This window comes from Anolis carolinensis, chromosome 1 (genome assembly GCF_035594765.1).
Source record: "Anolis carolinensis isolate JA03-04 chromosome 1, rAnoCar3.1.pri, whole genome shotgun sequence".
NCBI lineage: Eukaryota > Metazoa > Chordata > Lepidosauria > Squamata > Dactyloidae > Anolis > Anolis carolinensis.
The window spans coordinates 175,483,203-175,497,476 of record NC_085841.1 but is presented as its reverse complement, the minus strand read 5'-3'; the positions used below and the strand labels follow the sequence as shown (position 1 = coordinate 175,497,476).

The following is a 14,274-nucleotide window of genomic DNA, read 5'->3' as shown; positions in this document are numbered from 1 at the left end:
TATACAGATACTCAGTACAAGCACACTCAATAATAATTTAATAACACTTAATAATTTACTACCATCCCTAGCTGAGGTCAGCGCCTTTTTGTTAGTATCTGTAGAAGGTCCAGTCCTAATCATGTTTCCAGACATCTTCAAAAAGAGAAATAGACAACATCTCAGTTTTAAAGTACCACAAGAGTTATTCTGTATGTGAAAATTTTCCAGCCTACATGGAAATAAGCCTTTAAGGGCCCGTCCTTCAAATCAAACATTACACTTACTAATCATAGCCCCAAAGGCAAATAGTATGGTGTGTCGCTGAACTGAAAGCAAATAGAGCACTATCAAATAAGTGGCAGATCTTGTACTAATATGACCGGCGCAAAGGCTTTCCCTTTGATTAGTATCCATTCATGTCTGAAGTCTGGCTACAAATAGATTTTTCCTCTTCATTCTCTTACAGACTAAAACTTTCCTGTTTTCATTGGGGACCAGGAAATATTATTTCCATGTGAAATATTTTATGCAAGTCTTAATTATCTGTGGCATTTAGTTTTATCAGAAATAGCTCACATATTCATTAAGTTCATATTTTATCTTTGTTATCTTAAGTGTTGTAGAGCATAAAGATTTGGCAATAGCGTCGGGACAGCAAGGAGGCGAAGCAGTGTCTTTATTCCCAAAAACCTTTTAATCTGGAGCTGTCAAAGAAGGAAATGTATTTCTTACACCAAGTTCCTTGTTGTGGTAACTCTTTTCAAATTTTGTATTGCAAAAATCCTGAACAGAGTGCAACATTCAGTTTACTCTATAGCCAAACAAGCAAGTGATTGTTTAGGTATGACCATGTATTGTAGCAATTGCAGGATATTTCCAGTTAGCTGTATAAATTAGTTTGGCCTGAGGGAGATCTGCAAGGTTAGTTCGCAGCAATGGGAACTTAATGCTTGGTGAAATCTGTTCTACTGTATAGAAATACTAGTTAAAGGATCTTTGTTTTGTTTTGGAAAATCTTAACAAAAGAAGTGGGAAAGCTACAGCAAGTCCTCCCCACCCTCACTGGCCAGCAGATACGGTAGCAGGAGGAACCTACTATTTCTCCTATAATCAGCTCTGCCCAGTTATAGCACTATGGTTGCACTTTAAGTGACATGGCTGAATCCTGTGGAATTCTGTGGTTTACAGTTTAAGAAAAGGCATTTTCAACTCTCAGCCCGAGAATTCCCCTCTGGTACCCCTGATCTCTGGCGATACTACAACCTCCTTGATGCCATGGGATGGAGTTGTGGTAATTCAAGAAGGATCATTGTTCTATTTGGCAGATCCTATTTACTTATTCAAACCTACCCAGGCCCTTAGATCCTCAAGAGAGATAATTTTCTCAGTCCCATCAGCACCACAAGCTTAGTTGGTGGGGATGTGAGAGATGGCCTTCTTGGTGACTGTTCCAACTTCCCTGCCCAGAATGGCCCCCTTCTTACTCTCCTTCTGGCAGCAGGCTAAGACATTTACTTTCAGGCAGGCTTTTAAAGAAGAAAGTTTTAAAGACCAAACCAAGAGATGCTATGTGGTTTTTTATGTATGTGCAGGGTATAAATACATAACAACAACAACAACAACAACATGATATTGAGATTAAGAACCTCATCTCACTGAACAGATCAAGTGTGTGAAAGAGTAGGTTAACCATTTAGCTCAGACATACTGAGTTTTAAAATTAGATGGATGATTTTCCTACCTCCATCACACACTAGCAAACAATCCATTTTATTCAGGAGTTTGCCATCACATTGTAGAGAGTTGTTCCCACCCACTGTTCCTTCCCCGATTTCTTTGTGAAAAGAAACACCTCCTCTCCTGAACTATGATTTTTGTTTTTGGGTTATAAATGCCATTTCATAATTGGTTCTATCATAAGTACATGGGAGACGTTTATTAAACTGCAAAAACTTTGTCTTTGCAGGAGGGACATCATGCTATAGCACATTTTGCTCTAGTTTCTCAATGATTGAATATCTTGTAGAGTTCCATCAATTTAACTTAGGTTTTGTCACCAAACAACTATTTTCAAAGTAAGGACTATACAGTTAAACAGCAAATAACACTTGCAAACTAGGTACACATTTTCTTTATTATTTTTGTTGTTTATATGTTCAGTCGTTTCCAACTCTTCGTGACTTTATGGACCAGCCCACACCAGAGCTCCCTGTCGACCATGGCCACCCCCAGCTCCTTCAGGGTCAAGCCAGTCACTTCAAGGATACCACCCATGTGTTCTGATTTCTTGGCTGCAGTTTGTGTCTGCAGTAATCTTTGCACCTAGAAATATTATTATTATTATTATTATTAAGAGGCAGAGTGGCCATCTGTTGGGGGTGCTTTGATTGTGCTTTTGCTACATGGCAGAAAGAAGGGGTTGGAGTGGATGGCCCTTGTTGTCAACCGAAAGAGGAGGGAAGGAGGCAACTGGGGGCTTTCCCTTCGCAGTCATTCCGGCAATCCTCCTCTCCCTCTCTCTTTCTCTCCTTCCTCGTGTTGGAAGAAGGAGGGAAGGAGAGAAGGAAGGATAAGTGGAGTGAGAGTGCAAGGAACCCTGGTTAACTCGCAGCCAGGCTCCCAAAGGAGGAGGAGGAAATAGTGGTCAGCGATGGTCGCCTCTTCTTTCTTTTCTTTTTTTCTTTTTTCCTTTTTTTCCTTCTGGATGGGGATGGGTGGGTTTTCATGTTACACGCTTTTCTTCTTGAGAAAAGGAGTAGGAAGAGGGTTGGGGGAAGAGACAGCCTTAGGTAAGGAAGGAAGGAAGGAAGGGAGGGAGAAGAGAGGAAAGGGAGAGAACAAAAAAGGAGAGGGAGGGCGAAAAGGAGAGAGGGAAGAAGGGAAAGGAAATAAAAAGGAGAGGAGGAATGGAGAGAGGGAGGGAAAGATATCTACCCTATTTCCCTGAAAATAAGATATCCCTAAAAATAAGACCTACTAGAGGTTTTACTGAATTGCTAAATATGAGGCCTCCTCCAAAAGTAAGAGCTAGCAAAGTTTTTGTTTGGAAGCATGCCCGCCAAACAACACCAGAGCGTGCAGGATCGGTAAATGTACGTACCATAGATTGTTGTACATGGAAATAGTAGTAACAAGAAATTCTTGATAGGATTTCAGTTTGTCTGGTCATGCTAGTTTGTGATGACAACTACTGTACAGTATATAATAAATGTTCATTTTTTTTGGTTCAACAATAAATGTGAATTCTTCTTCATGGAAAAATAAGACATCCCCTGAAAATAAGACCTAGCACATCTTTAGGAGCAAAAATTAATATAAGACACTGTCTTATTTTCGGGGAAACAGAGTAAGCATGTATACTGTTTCTGTTAATGTGTGTTTCTGATAAAATATGTTTATTTATTTGAATGGCCTGGATTATATATATGTATATATGTATATCCAGATAATTCACTAAAATGTCACTTGTCAACCAGCTCAGGAAATGTAGGAAAAGATAGCTCTTTCAAATGCTTTAGAAATGGAAAGAATGTTCTTGCCTACATTTGAAACCAAAGCCACGTGATGAACACAGTAAGTTGCAGTGCCTTAAGGGGATGGCTCAGTAGAATTTCAGTAGATTTCCATACATGTGATGAAGTGGCAAGTGTCCATCTCAGCCTTTCTATCTGGTTTTCTATTCCTAACTACATAACAAATACAATCAGCCCCCAAGTTATGTACAAGATAGGTTCTGTAGGTTTGCTCTTAAGTTGAATTTGTAAGTCAGAACAGGTTTGTTGTGGAAACAAGGATTGGTGAGAAATCTTCAGTGGAGATTTCCCCATGATAACTCTTTCAGGAGTAAACTCCCCTTCCTATGGGTAGATTTCTCTCAGTTCGTGTTCTTATCCCCATACCATGAGTCATTTGTAAGTCAGGTGTTCATAACTTGGAGTCTGTCTGTAGTTAGAAATTATGGGCGTTTTCACTTGTTAAATTGTTTCATAGTCATTTACTCTTTTACATATTTTATTATTTTGAATTGTTTAAACTGATTTTATTTCTGTGCCATCTTGAGATCTTTTAATATTGTTTGGGATAAGTGTATTAAGCCAACAAAGTAAGACATAAAGTATCTCATGATATCAGTATTTTAACAAATAGATAAATAAAACAAGACAACCCATTCAGAGAATTCTAGGAACTGTGCCAGTTTTCATGATTATTTGTCCTGGAGACAATTTTTCTCATCCACTGGCTGTCACAATAACCTTGTTAGTCTCTAAGGGCAGACAGACAACTGCACCAGAGGCCAGCTTTTAGCTTTGTGCCCGGCAGCACCACCCGACTTTTGTCTGAAAATTGCAACCAAAGGTCACTTCAGGTAATAAATGGCTTGTAGGTTTGTTCATGCCTTTTGGGGAGGGGATAGTGACTGTTTTAAGCAAATACACAACTCCCTGAATCCCTTAGAAACTCACAGGATTGATCTTTCCCAGGCATTTCTCTCCTTTCGATTGGAGGAATGTGGGAGGATTTGGCAGAATATGGTGGAGAAAAATGGGTTTTGCCACCTGTGGGCCCCAGAGTATACATACCTTCTCCTATCTGGTCTAAGAGACAGAAGACACTTGGCTCCCACATGGTTCCATCTGTCTAATTTGGCTTGGAGAGGGGGAATTTTCTCTATATGTTAAGCAACACAATTGGGCAGGTTATATTTTCACTGTATAGTTCAGGAAATGCTCTGGCTAAGAGACTATTATGAAATCTGCTTAATATGTTTATTGGGGCATGTACTATTTTCCATTCAGCCATGGAATTTTATTTGGAGACCTTGGGCAAGGCACCCATTCATAGCCCCAGAAAATTCTTTGATAGGGTTGCCATGGGTTGGAAAGGACTTGGGGCCCATCCAAACAGTACCTTTATCCCAGGAGCTCCCACAGAATTCAGGAGGGTGGCCAGATGCCATTCCCTGTAAACCCGAAAGTAATTGCTACAAAAGGCAAAAAAATAAAATAAAAATTAAACCACGAGATTTCCAGGTGCGGGAATATCACGGTTTTTAGCTGAATATCCAGATCTTTGCATGTCTGTATGTCCCTGCAATTGGAAATCACAGAATTTTTTAAATCTGGGATTATTCCTGGGTTTTAGATGTTTGTTTCTGATTGGCCAGGTCCTAAAAATGAGGTGATACTTGAGTAGAAGGCAAAAACTTTGTCCAGGGAAGAGGAACTTTGTCCTTCACCTGTTTAATGAAGTTTGTGGCAGAAAAATGAAGTTCCTGGGGTCCAACAAGTACTTTCACAGTAGGTAGTACACAATGAAACAGGAACAGACACATTCAAACCAGGAACAGAATACCATCATTACTATAATTACTTAAACCTTGTTGGATGGACATTTGTGCAGACAAGTTTCATGGTATACTTGTGCCAGGGAATAACAGGATGATGTTGCAAGGTTATATGTTGGTTCCTCACTGGATGTATGCTGGCAACATGTGTACAGTTTAGTAAATGGCAAAAACTTAGTACTGGCTGTTGGGACATGGATGTGCTGGAGAGCAATGTAAATACCGAGAGCGAAAGTCATGCAGGTGGCTAATAGGAACAGCCATGTATAACCCAGGAACAGCACCCTATTGTTTGATGCCACAAGTAGACAACCAAATCTGTCTGGACAGATGGTCAGGCAGCCAGGCTCTAAAAATAGTCAATAATGATAAAGTTCTGGCTTAAAAATATGTGTTCCTGTTTGATTGTGTACTGCTGACTTGGGCAGTAGTGGTGATACCCCATGAGGTTTGTTTGTGTGGGAGATACTTCATGAAATGTTTGGAGGGCACAGTTTTTCTGGCCAGGACAAAGAACAGAACTTTTGCAGAGATCCACATATCCGTATATCCCCATAGCCATATATCTGCATCTGCTTTTTTTTAAAAAAGAAGCTTCTGAGGTTTCCAGCGGAAGTCCCACGTCGGCCATCTTGGGAGCCTCTAAATTTTGGAACAAAGCAGCAAGTCTGGACAACGGAGGCAGAAATGCCAGGACTAACAGGTCTGTATGTGGACCTCATCTGAAGTCCTGGGATTTTTTGCCCCAGTTTAAAATCCGTGATTTAGTTCTGTCTGGAAGCACCCTTGAAGGCACTCAACAGCACCAAACAGAACTCTGTTGGTAGCAGAGCTGCATTGGCTGAAAGCCCACTTTTAACAGAGGCTACATGTGAGAAGATATGCAGATTGCCTTATGTGTGGCCCTCAGTTTAGCCCTACACATACACATACAAACTGGCAAATTCCTGTACAGGATATGAGCCTAAGGATTAGCTTTATATGTTTGTGTGCACATAGGCAGAGTATGCACATGAATACATATAAATAACTACAAGTGTAAAGATCAACAATCTGAATGTAATGCATTAACTTACTTCATAGGGTAGAGAATTACAAAAACATATTTATGCAATGATTTGAACAGTGCAACTTTAAGATATTAAGTATTAGTGCATGAGAAGAACATGAGACTAATTCCCAAGAGACCCTCTGCCTGTACTTCAGAATGGTGGTTTTAAAATATATGACTGACGGTGATGTACTGTTGCATCATTCAGACAGATACAGATATATGAAAAGCAGTAGTGTTTTTCTGGGTCGCTAAGCTAAACAATGAATGTGGGTTTTGACTGAATTCCATAATGGTTTGCCAATAAGCCGTGACTCTGTTCCCACACAGTCACCACTGGCGCCTGATCAGTTTAAGAACTCAGTGTACAAAAATCTGCCAGACCCAAAGCGAGAGGTTTTCTCAGTTGCTTCACTGCTCAGATTCATAACTTTTTTCTATAATGTTTTAGATAAAAGCCCAAGCCTGACAAACTTCCAGAAGGAATGCAAGATTAAAAATAAAATATGAAATTAAATAAAATTGGAAGAGGCATCACGTGGTCAGGGATAAATTTTAGATTGTTTTAGCTATGAGAGCAATGGCGGGCATGTTATTTTATCCATAAATAAATTAGCATGTAACTGTAGACTTTCCCAGGATTTTTTTGGAACTAAAGGGAGAGGTATTTTCTTAACAAAATAAAAATGCAAAAAGAATGTATAGTGCTGATAAAGTTAACTGCTGAGATCTCAGATGAGGTCACAGAACAGTGTTGCCTCTAAATTACACTTTCTGGGAGGGGTTAGAATTAGGCAGGGTCCCTTTCTTCACCAGTGAGGACCTCTGATCAGCTTGGAGTCTGCTGCTTTGAAGGCCTTACTATACCTGCAAGGAGCTCCTCAGCCACACTTTTATCTCCATGGTCTTCCCTTTTCTAGTCCTCAGAAGGCCTTCAAACCTCCTGATGCAAGTTGTGGCAGCCTTGGAGCCATCAGACCTCAAAGATCCTGTTTTCTTTTGAGTTGGATGAAAATCTGAAATGTTCTGTTCAACCATTCAGCAGTACAATACAGTAATTCCACTGGCTTAGTGGCACAGGGCTCCTTCAAAAATGGATAAACCACAAATAGAAAAGCTGCTATTTTTTTTGTAACCTGAGAGAACAATTCTCTAGGAATCTCTAGGTCTACCAGGGCAACTCTGTGGTCTCTCTGGAGGACCTAGTGATTTCTAAAGAGATCGGTTGATCAGATCCACAAATCATACAATCCACAAAAGTTAAACCTGCAAATGTGGAGAGCTCAATCTTTACCATGTTATATTTAAACATTTTGAGAAGCGAATAATTCAATTGTGTTCCAATTAGTTGAATTTTCTTCTTCCATAATAAATGTAATATGTTGGTGTATTAAATATTTTTATTTTTTTCTACAGGGATTTGAAAGGCAAGCTTGAAAAAGAAAGCACAAAGCGAGAGCTATTGTCAGCTCAGTCCCACCTAAATGAGACTCACTGCATTCACTGTCTGCAACCCTTCAAATTCCTGGTGAACAGCAAACGTCAGTGCTTGGACTGCCATTTACATACATGTAAAAGTTGCAGCAGCTTCAATAAAAAGGAGCAAGGTTGGGTGTGTGATCCGTGTCGCTTGTCCAGGTAGGTGAGCCCAGCAAATGAATCAAAATAGTGTGTAGCCAAACTAGACACTAGAATGGGAGCCACCTTGTGTTTTTAACACACCAGGCTGGAACTCCTCATGCGATACAGGTTTCAGGTTTATTAAAATAACTCTACAAATAACATGCTGACTGTTGTACTTTCATTATTTTATGTGAATTACCAAAAGGTCTGTACTTCTAAAGGTAAAGGTTTCCCCTGACATTAAGTCCAGTCGTGACCGACTCTGGGGGTTGGTGCTCATCTCCATTTCTAAGCTGAAGACCCGGCGTTGTCCATAGATATCTCCAGGTCATGTGGCCGGCATGACTGCATGGAGCGCCGTTACCTTCCCGCTGGAGCAGTCCCTATTGATCTACTCACATTTGCATGTTTTCGAACTGCTAGGTTGGCAGGAGCTGGTGCTAACAGCAGGTGCTCATTCCTCTCCCGGAATTTGAACCTGGACCTTTTGGTCCACAAGTTCAGCAGCTCAGCGCTTTAACACACTGTGCCACCAGTACTTCTATATATATATAAAATAGAAATTGAAAGCTAATTAGAGTAGATAGGAAAGAGGGATGTTATCTTGTAGAACCTTTTCAATTTCAATTGTCTGTCATGAAGAGGAAGGAATGGTGACGTAACATCAGTTTAATTTCACTCTTAGTTCATGGAGTTCAAAAATGAATGTTTCACAGACACTGTGACTTTGAGCAGAGACATTGTTCAGCTAGATTAGCTGCCAGAAATGCAGCTGAGTAATTAGGAACTGCCCTAGCAGCTGTGAGAGGAGCCAGGGCTATAAAAGCCAAAGCAGGTGCAGCCAGCTCTTGCTGGTAACAAACTAAATCTAATGCCTTCGCTCTCAGTTTGCCTGCTCTGGATTTATTGCTGTTTCTTTGTCTGAAGTAAGACTTCCTGGCTTTCTTTTGCATTATACCACTGAGTGTGCTGTACTTTATGTTTTGCTGAAGTAAAGCAGTTTTATTTACTTACCACAGTGTCTTAAGGCTCTTCATGAAAGACAAACAGGACACTGTCCCTGCCCTCAATTTCCTTCCTCACGTTTGAGTACTAGATATGGGGATGTTACTTACAAGGCTCACCCTGTGGTGTTACAAGGTTCATTGGGGATAAGTGATTCTCATGGTGATAGTTCTTCTACTGCAGTGGTTCTCAACCTGGGGTCCCCAGATGTTTTTGGCCTTCAACTCCCAGAAAGCCTAACAGCTGGTAAACTGGCTGGGATTTCAGAGAGTTGTAGGCCAAAAACATCTGGGGATTGCAGGTTGAGAACCACTGGTCTACTGGTTTAGCCAGGTGTTGATTGCTATAAGAGTTGAACAGGCTTTTTAAAAAGATCTCTGAATAATCATTAAAGGGAAGGCATAATTTCAGTCTCCAGTGAAGCTTTTTGCAAAACTGACCCCCCATTTTGGCTCAGTACCATTCGCATTATCTCCAGTTGAGAAGATTTGGTTGTCTATCCTTGCTTTATCCTAAAATCTTTTTTCTACATCACTCATGTACAGAGTATTCTCAAGCATGAAAATGGCACCTTTAGAGCATCACATTGTTGGTCTTCATGTGTTATGGCAGTCTGATCCACTGCTACTTCTACTCTTGAAGGTTGTTGAAATGAGTAATGTGTTGATAAAGCCATGGAAATGTTATTGTCTTTTTACAGGGTTGTGAAGACTGGATCTCTGGAATGGTATTATGAGCATGTGAGATCTCGTTTTAAGCGATTTGGGAGTGCTAAGGTGATGCGATCGCTCTATGGCAGGATGGCACCGAGTGGACAGAAAACGAAACCTTCCTCACTGGGTATGGACAGGGGCTTTGGTGAAATCTTCTCGATCTTCTATAGAGTTCTCTGATGATTCTGTATAATACTGGATGCTGATTTAACTGTCAGAATACATCGCAATCATCATTTCTGACTAACTAAAGTCTATTCCCACACATTTGGAATTAGTGATGTGGCTTCCAAGCCAGAGAGTGGTTTTCCAACTGGCCTGCTTCCCAATGCTTGGGTTCTTAGGAATTAATCACCACCACTGAGTGGTTTGGAAAAACTGCAATGAGCTGTTTGCCCTTTTTATTAAGACTAAAATTAGAGGTTACCTCCTAAAAGTAAACTGCTGTCATTTTAACATTAATATAATGTTAATATAGCCACAATCTTGATGACTGGACCATTGGTTGCAACTGCTAGTATCAATCAGTTTCTTGTATGTTGTAAGGTCATCATTGATACGTTAACTGTTTAGATTTGACTATCATTTTCTATATTTGAAGAAAGATTATTGAGTTATTTAGTTATTATAATTATGTTTATTTATACCCCGCTTTATCTCTCCCAAAGGAGACTCAAAGCGGCTTACCATTAAAAGTATGACCGCATAATTTAAAATATACAAATATGCAAACATTAAAACAGAATGAAACATAACAGCATCAAAATTCACAGTTAAAATCCATTAAAACATAGTCAAAGCTAAAAATCATAGTTCTCAATCTGAAACTCTACAGCTGTTCCTGCGTGCTTCCAGCTGTAGCTTTTATTGTGCAACAGTCCTTACTCATTAATTACTTTTTTTTTGAGAGTGGGATTGAAATGTCATAATCTTCCGTTTGTAACTTTCCCACCAGTTTTTCTTTTTTCTTTGTGCGTGTGTTCACACATTTATTGTTTTTTCCTCATCTGGATGAAAGCATATCTATGTTCTCTGACATTCTTCTAAAACACTACCAAATACCTATTTGAAAATTCCTGCAGACATATTATTTGTGACCCAGACCCCTTCTACACTACCATATAAAATCCAGATTATTTGCTTGCAACTGGATTATATGGCAGTGTAGACTCATGTAATCCTGCTCAAAGCAGATAATATGGACTATATGATTTAATAATCTTGATTATATCTGGATTAAGTGAGTCATAATACAAAGAATATGGGGGCAGCACTAGACCTCCATGCTTTCCCGTTCATCTGTTTGCGTTTATTATATTTACAGATATGGACACGGTTATATCATTATAAAATGAAATGAAACTAAATGATTAGAATGCAAATAAAGTACAGTCAAATCTCCATATCCATAAATTCTACATCCACCATTTTACTACATATATCATGGACTCAGGTATCTACACATTTTGTATCTGCTGTGGGTCCTGGAACCAAACTCTAGTGAACACCAAGGGCCCATTATATTGTTGTTGCTAAAAATATTTTATTTCAAGCAAGAAGGATTGTGGTAGTATCACAGCCAGTCTGAATCTTGTGAAAAACATCTTAACCTGATGGCCTGCATTAATAAACATGTACTTTGTGTATGAAAACAAACAAAAAAATTCATTAAAATCTATTAAAAAATAGAAATAGGCCAAAATAAAATTATTAGTCATAGAATCATAGAATCATAGAGTTGGAGGAGACCACATGGGGCATCCAGTCCAACCCCCTGCCATGCAGAAAAAGTACAATTCAAGTATCCCCGACATATGGCCATCCAGCCTCTGTTTAAAAGTTTCCAAGGAAGGAGCTTCCACCACACTTCGAGGCAGAGAGTTCCACTGTTGAACAGCTCATACGGTCAGGACATTCTTCCTAATGTTCAAGTGGAATCTCTTTTCCTGTAATTTGAATCCACTGCTCCTAGTCCTAGTTTGAAGGGCAGCAGAAAACAAGACTGCTCCCTCTTCCTTATGACACCCTTTCACATATTTATACACAGTTATCTTGTCTCAACCTTCTCTTCTGCAGGCTAGTTAAGACATAATGACACAAAATCAGCAATGAAATAAAAACTGTCTTAAAACATTCAGTGACAAAGATCATGTAGCCATAAGGTCAAGAGCTTTTGCATATTTTTGTCATGATTCAAAACCTGAATACCTTTGTTCTCCACAATAATGAGACCAAAGAAGTGAACTGGGCAGTAGGGATAAGAATCCATCTCCATCACTGAATTTTTATCTCTCCCAACAATTATACAGCCATCCGAAGTCTCTTTGGGGAGAGGGCAGGATATGGTTTTCTTATTGTTGTCTCTCACTTGTAAGATTTGCATAATGTGTGAATCTGGTACTTTACATCCAGATTAAGTGACTTGACATATATCTGTAATCAAAATAAACCTCCTATCTGTGTAAAATTTAGCAAATAGCAGCCACCATGTATTCAGTGGTGGATTTGTGTTGTTTTTAAGATTTTTTTTCCTTTCCATGCCATTTTCCCAACAATAAGTGCTCATTCCCAAAGTGCTGCATCCCTACTGCAGAACATGTAAGTGATGCTTACAGCACAGCTATGCATGTGATTTTTTGCTAATGGGAAAAGTAGTAATTATGGCTAGGGTTGGGGAATTTTCATGGTGAAACCTATCTTTCCCAGTACAATGATCCTGACTGAAAATTCTGCTCTATTCCCAAATGTAAAAAGATGAGAGATCGGATTGGTGATGGCTGGTGTTTTCCATGCCAGTGTGTCAGTGAATGCTTTCAGTCATCCAGCCTCAGTGTCAGTGTGTCAGTTGGGGTGAAGTCCACATTTCAGTAAAGCTATCCAAGGTACTGAATCCCACTCCTAAAAGTGGTTCAAAACTAGATAGATCACTAGAAGACAGAGATAAAACCTAGAGGACAGAATCATCACCCAGTAGACATGGAAGCCACCAGCTGCCCTTAGACCTGAAGACAAAAGTGAGAGGAAGATCTTCTGGAAAATCATGGATTATTACCATGGGACAGCCTAAATGGACCTCTCTGGTAAATTTGGCTTCTCTCTCTCTCAAAGATTGTAGTTTGCACTCCCTTTTTGTAAGCAAGAATGCTATCAAAGCTACCTGTTTAGCACTTTTGTGAACTGTTGCACAGACATTTGGGAAGCATTACTCATGGCATTTATCCTCCCACTTAAAAGTTCTTTGGGTCTAATCCAATATATCAATTTTAGTTGGAAAATACTTACTTCCTCTGGCTTGCAAGGGACACAATGACCTCCAGCATCTCTCAGAGAAGCATTCCCCAGTATTGTCCAAAGTTTTTTTGTTGGTTACACCATCTGTTTGTGGTTATTGTGTTGTTTTCTTGGTTTGTCTCCATGTTTTGATTGCATCTGTTAGATACTCACACAGCAGGCTACCTCTTTAAAGCTTTGGGGAGCCACTGTGTAATGAAAACATTTGGCCATCCTGACAGCACAAAGGCATAGTTTGCCTTACCAAATATGTTCTGGAGCCTGTATTGTAGAGTAATTGTCCAGAAACTCTAAATGAATAAAAGAAGTCATGCCCCAAATTTTGACAAAACTTTTATTTGGACCAAGCAAAATAATTCTTCAATAACTCTTTTATCAGGCTGGAAGTTTACACAAGAAAGAAATGTGAGAAAGAGCAAAGTACAATACAAAAATTATAGCTGGACATTCTGCATTTAGATGGAGACTGCAACCTTACTGAATTATTCTTTGCTGGATGCTGCAGATGTCATGTTATAGTTGTGGATCATGTCTCCCTCTGGATATAGCACACTTCATCTCCCAGCATTCTTCATCACTAGTTGTGCTAGCTGGGCCTAAAGGGAATTGTAGTCCAACAACAGTGAGACTACACGATTCCACAGATTGGAATAGGAGAAACAGCTAGTAGACTTCCAGCAAGCAACTAGAATAGAAGTAGGATGCTAAGCTAGGTAGATCTTCAGTGGCATCAAGCAGCTGGTCTTTATCCACTGCTTCATTGTTTTTGAAAACATTGGTGAAACCTACTTTAAAACCTACAGAGGCAACAGAAATTATACGTTAGATGAGAATACGAAGAAGAATCCTCCCCATGCACTCACCTTTCTTCAAGTTGTTTAAGCCAAATGGCAAAATAATACCTGACCGATAGATGGCAGCATTAGGCAGGTTTGCAGATTTCTAAGGGACAGGAAGCTGCTGTTACAGAGGGTCCTTCCCCAGAGCCATATAATCCAGAATATCAAGGCAGATAATTCACAATATCTGCTTTGAACTGGATTATCTAAGACCACACTGCCATATAATCCAGTTCAATTTGGATTTACAGCTGTGTGAAAGGGGCCTAAGGCACTTTACTCTCTCTGGAAAAGATTGTATTGGAAATTTTTGAGTTCGTGACTACAAACCAGATATTGTTAAGGAAGATTCATGTATAGATCTCTTATTCTTTCAGAGTAGAATTATGACTATTGGTGAGCATCCTCCATTGTTACTCCCTTTAA

General features: G+C 39.6%; 1 protein-coding gene across 2 annotated transcripts in view; it reads left to right on the top strand.

Moving 5' to 3' along the window:
• mlph (melanophilin) overlaps positions 1-14,274 on the top strand; it is an 86,594-nt gene that overhangs the window by 21,507 nt on the left and 50,813 nt on the right. For both annotated transcript variants that reach the window (XM_008114609.3, XM_008114600.3), the window contains exons 3-4: positions 7,794-8,015; positions 9,706-9,845. In XM_008114609.3, coding sequence (XP_008112816.1) covers positions 7,794-8,015; positions 9,706-9,845 — 362 coding nt within the window. The remainder of the gene's footprint in view (positions 1-7,793; positions 8,016-9,705; positions 9,846-14,274) is intronic.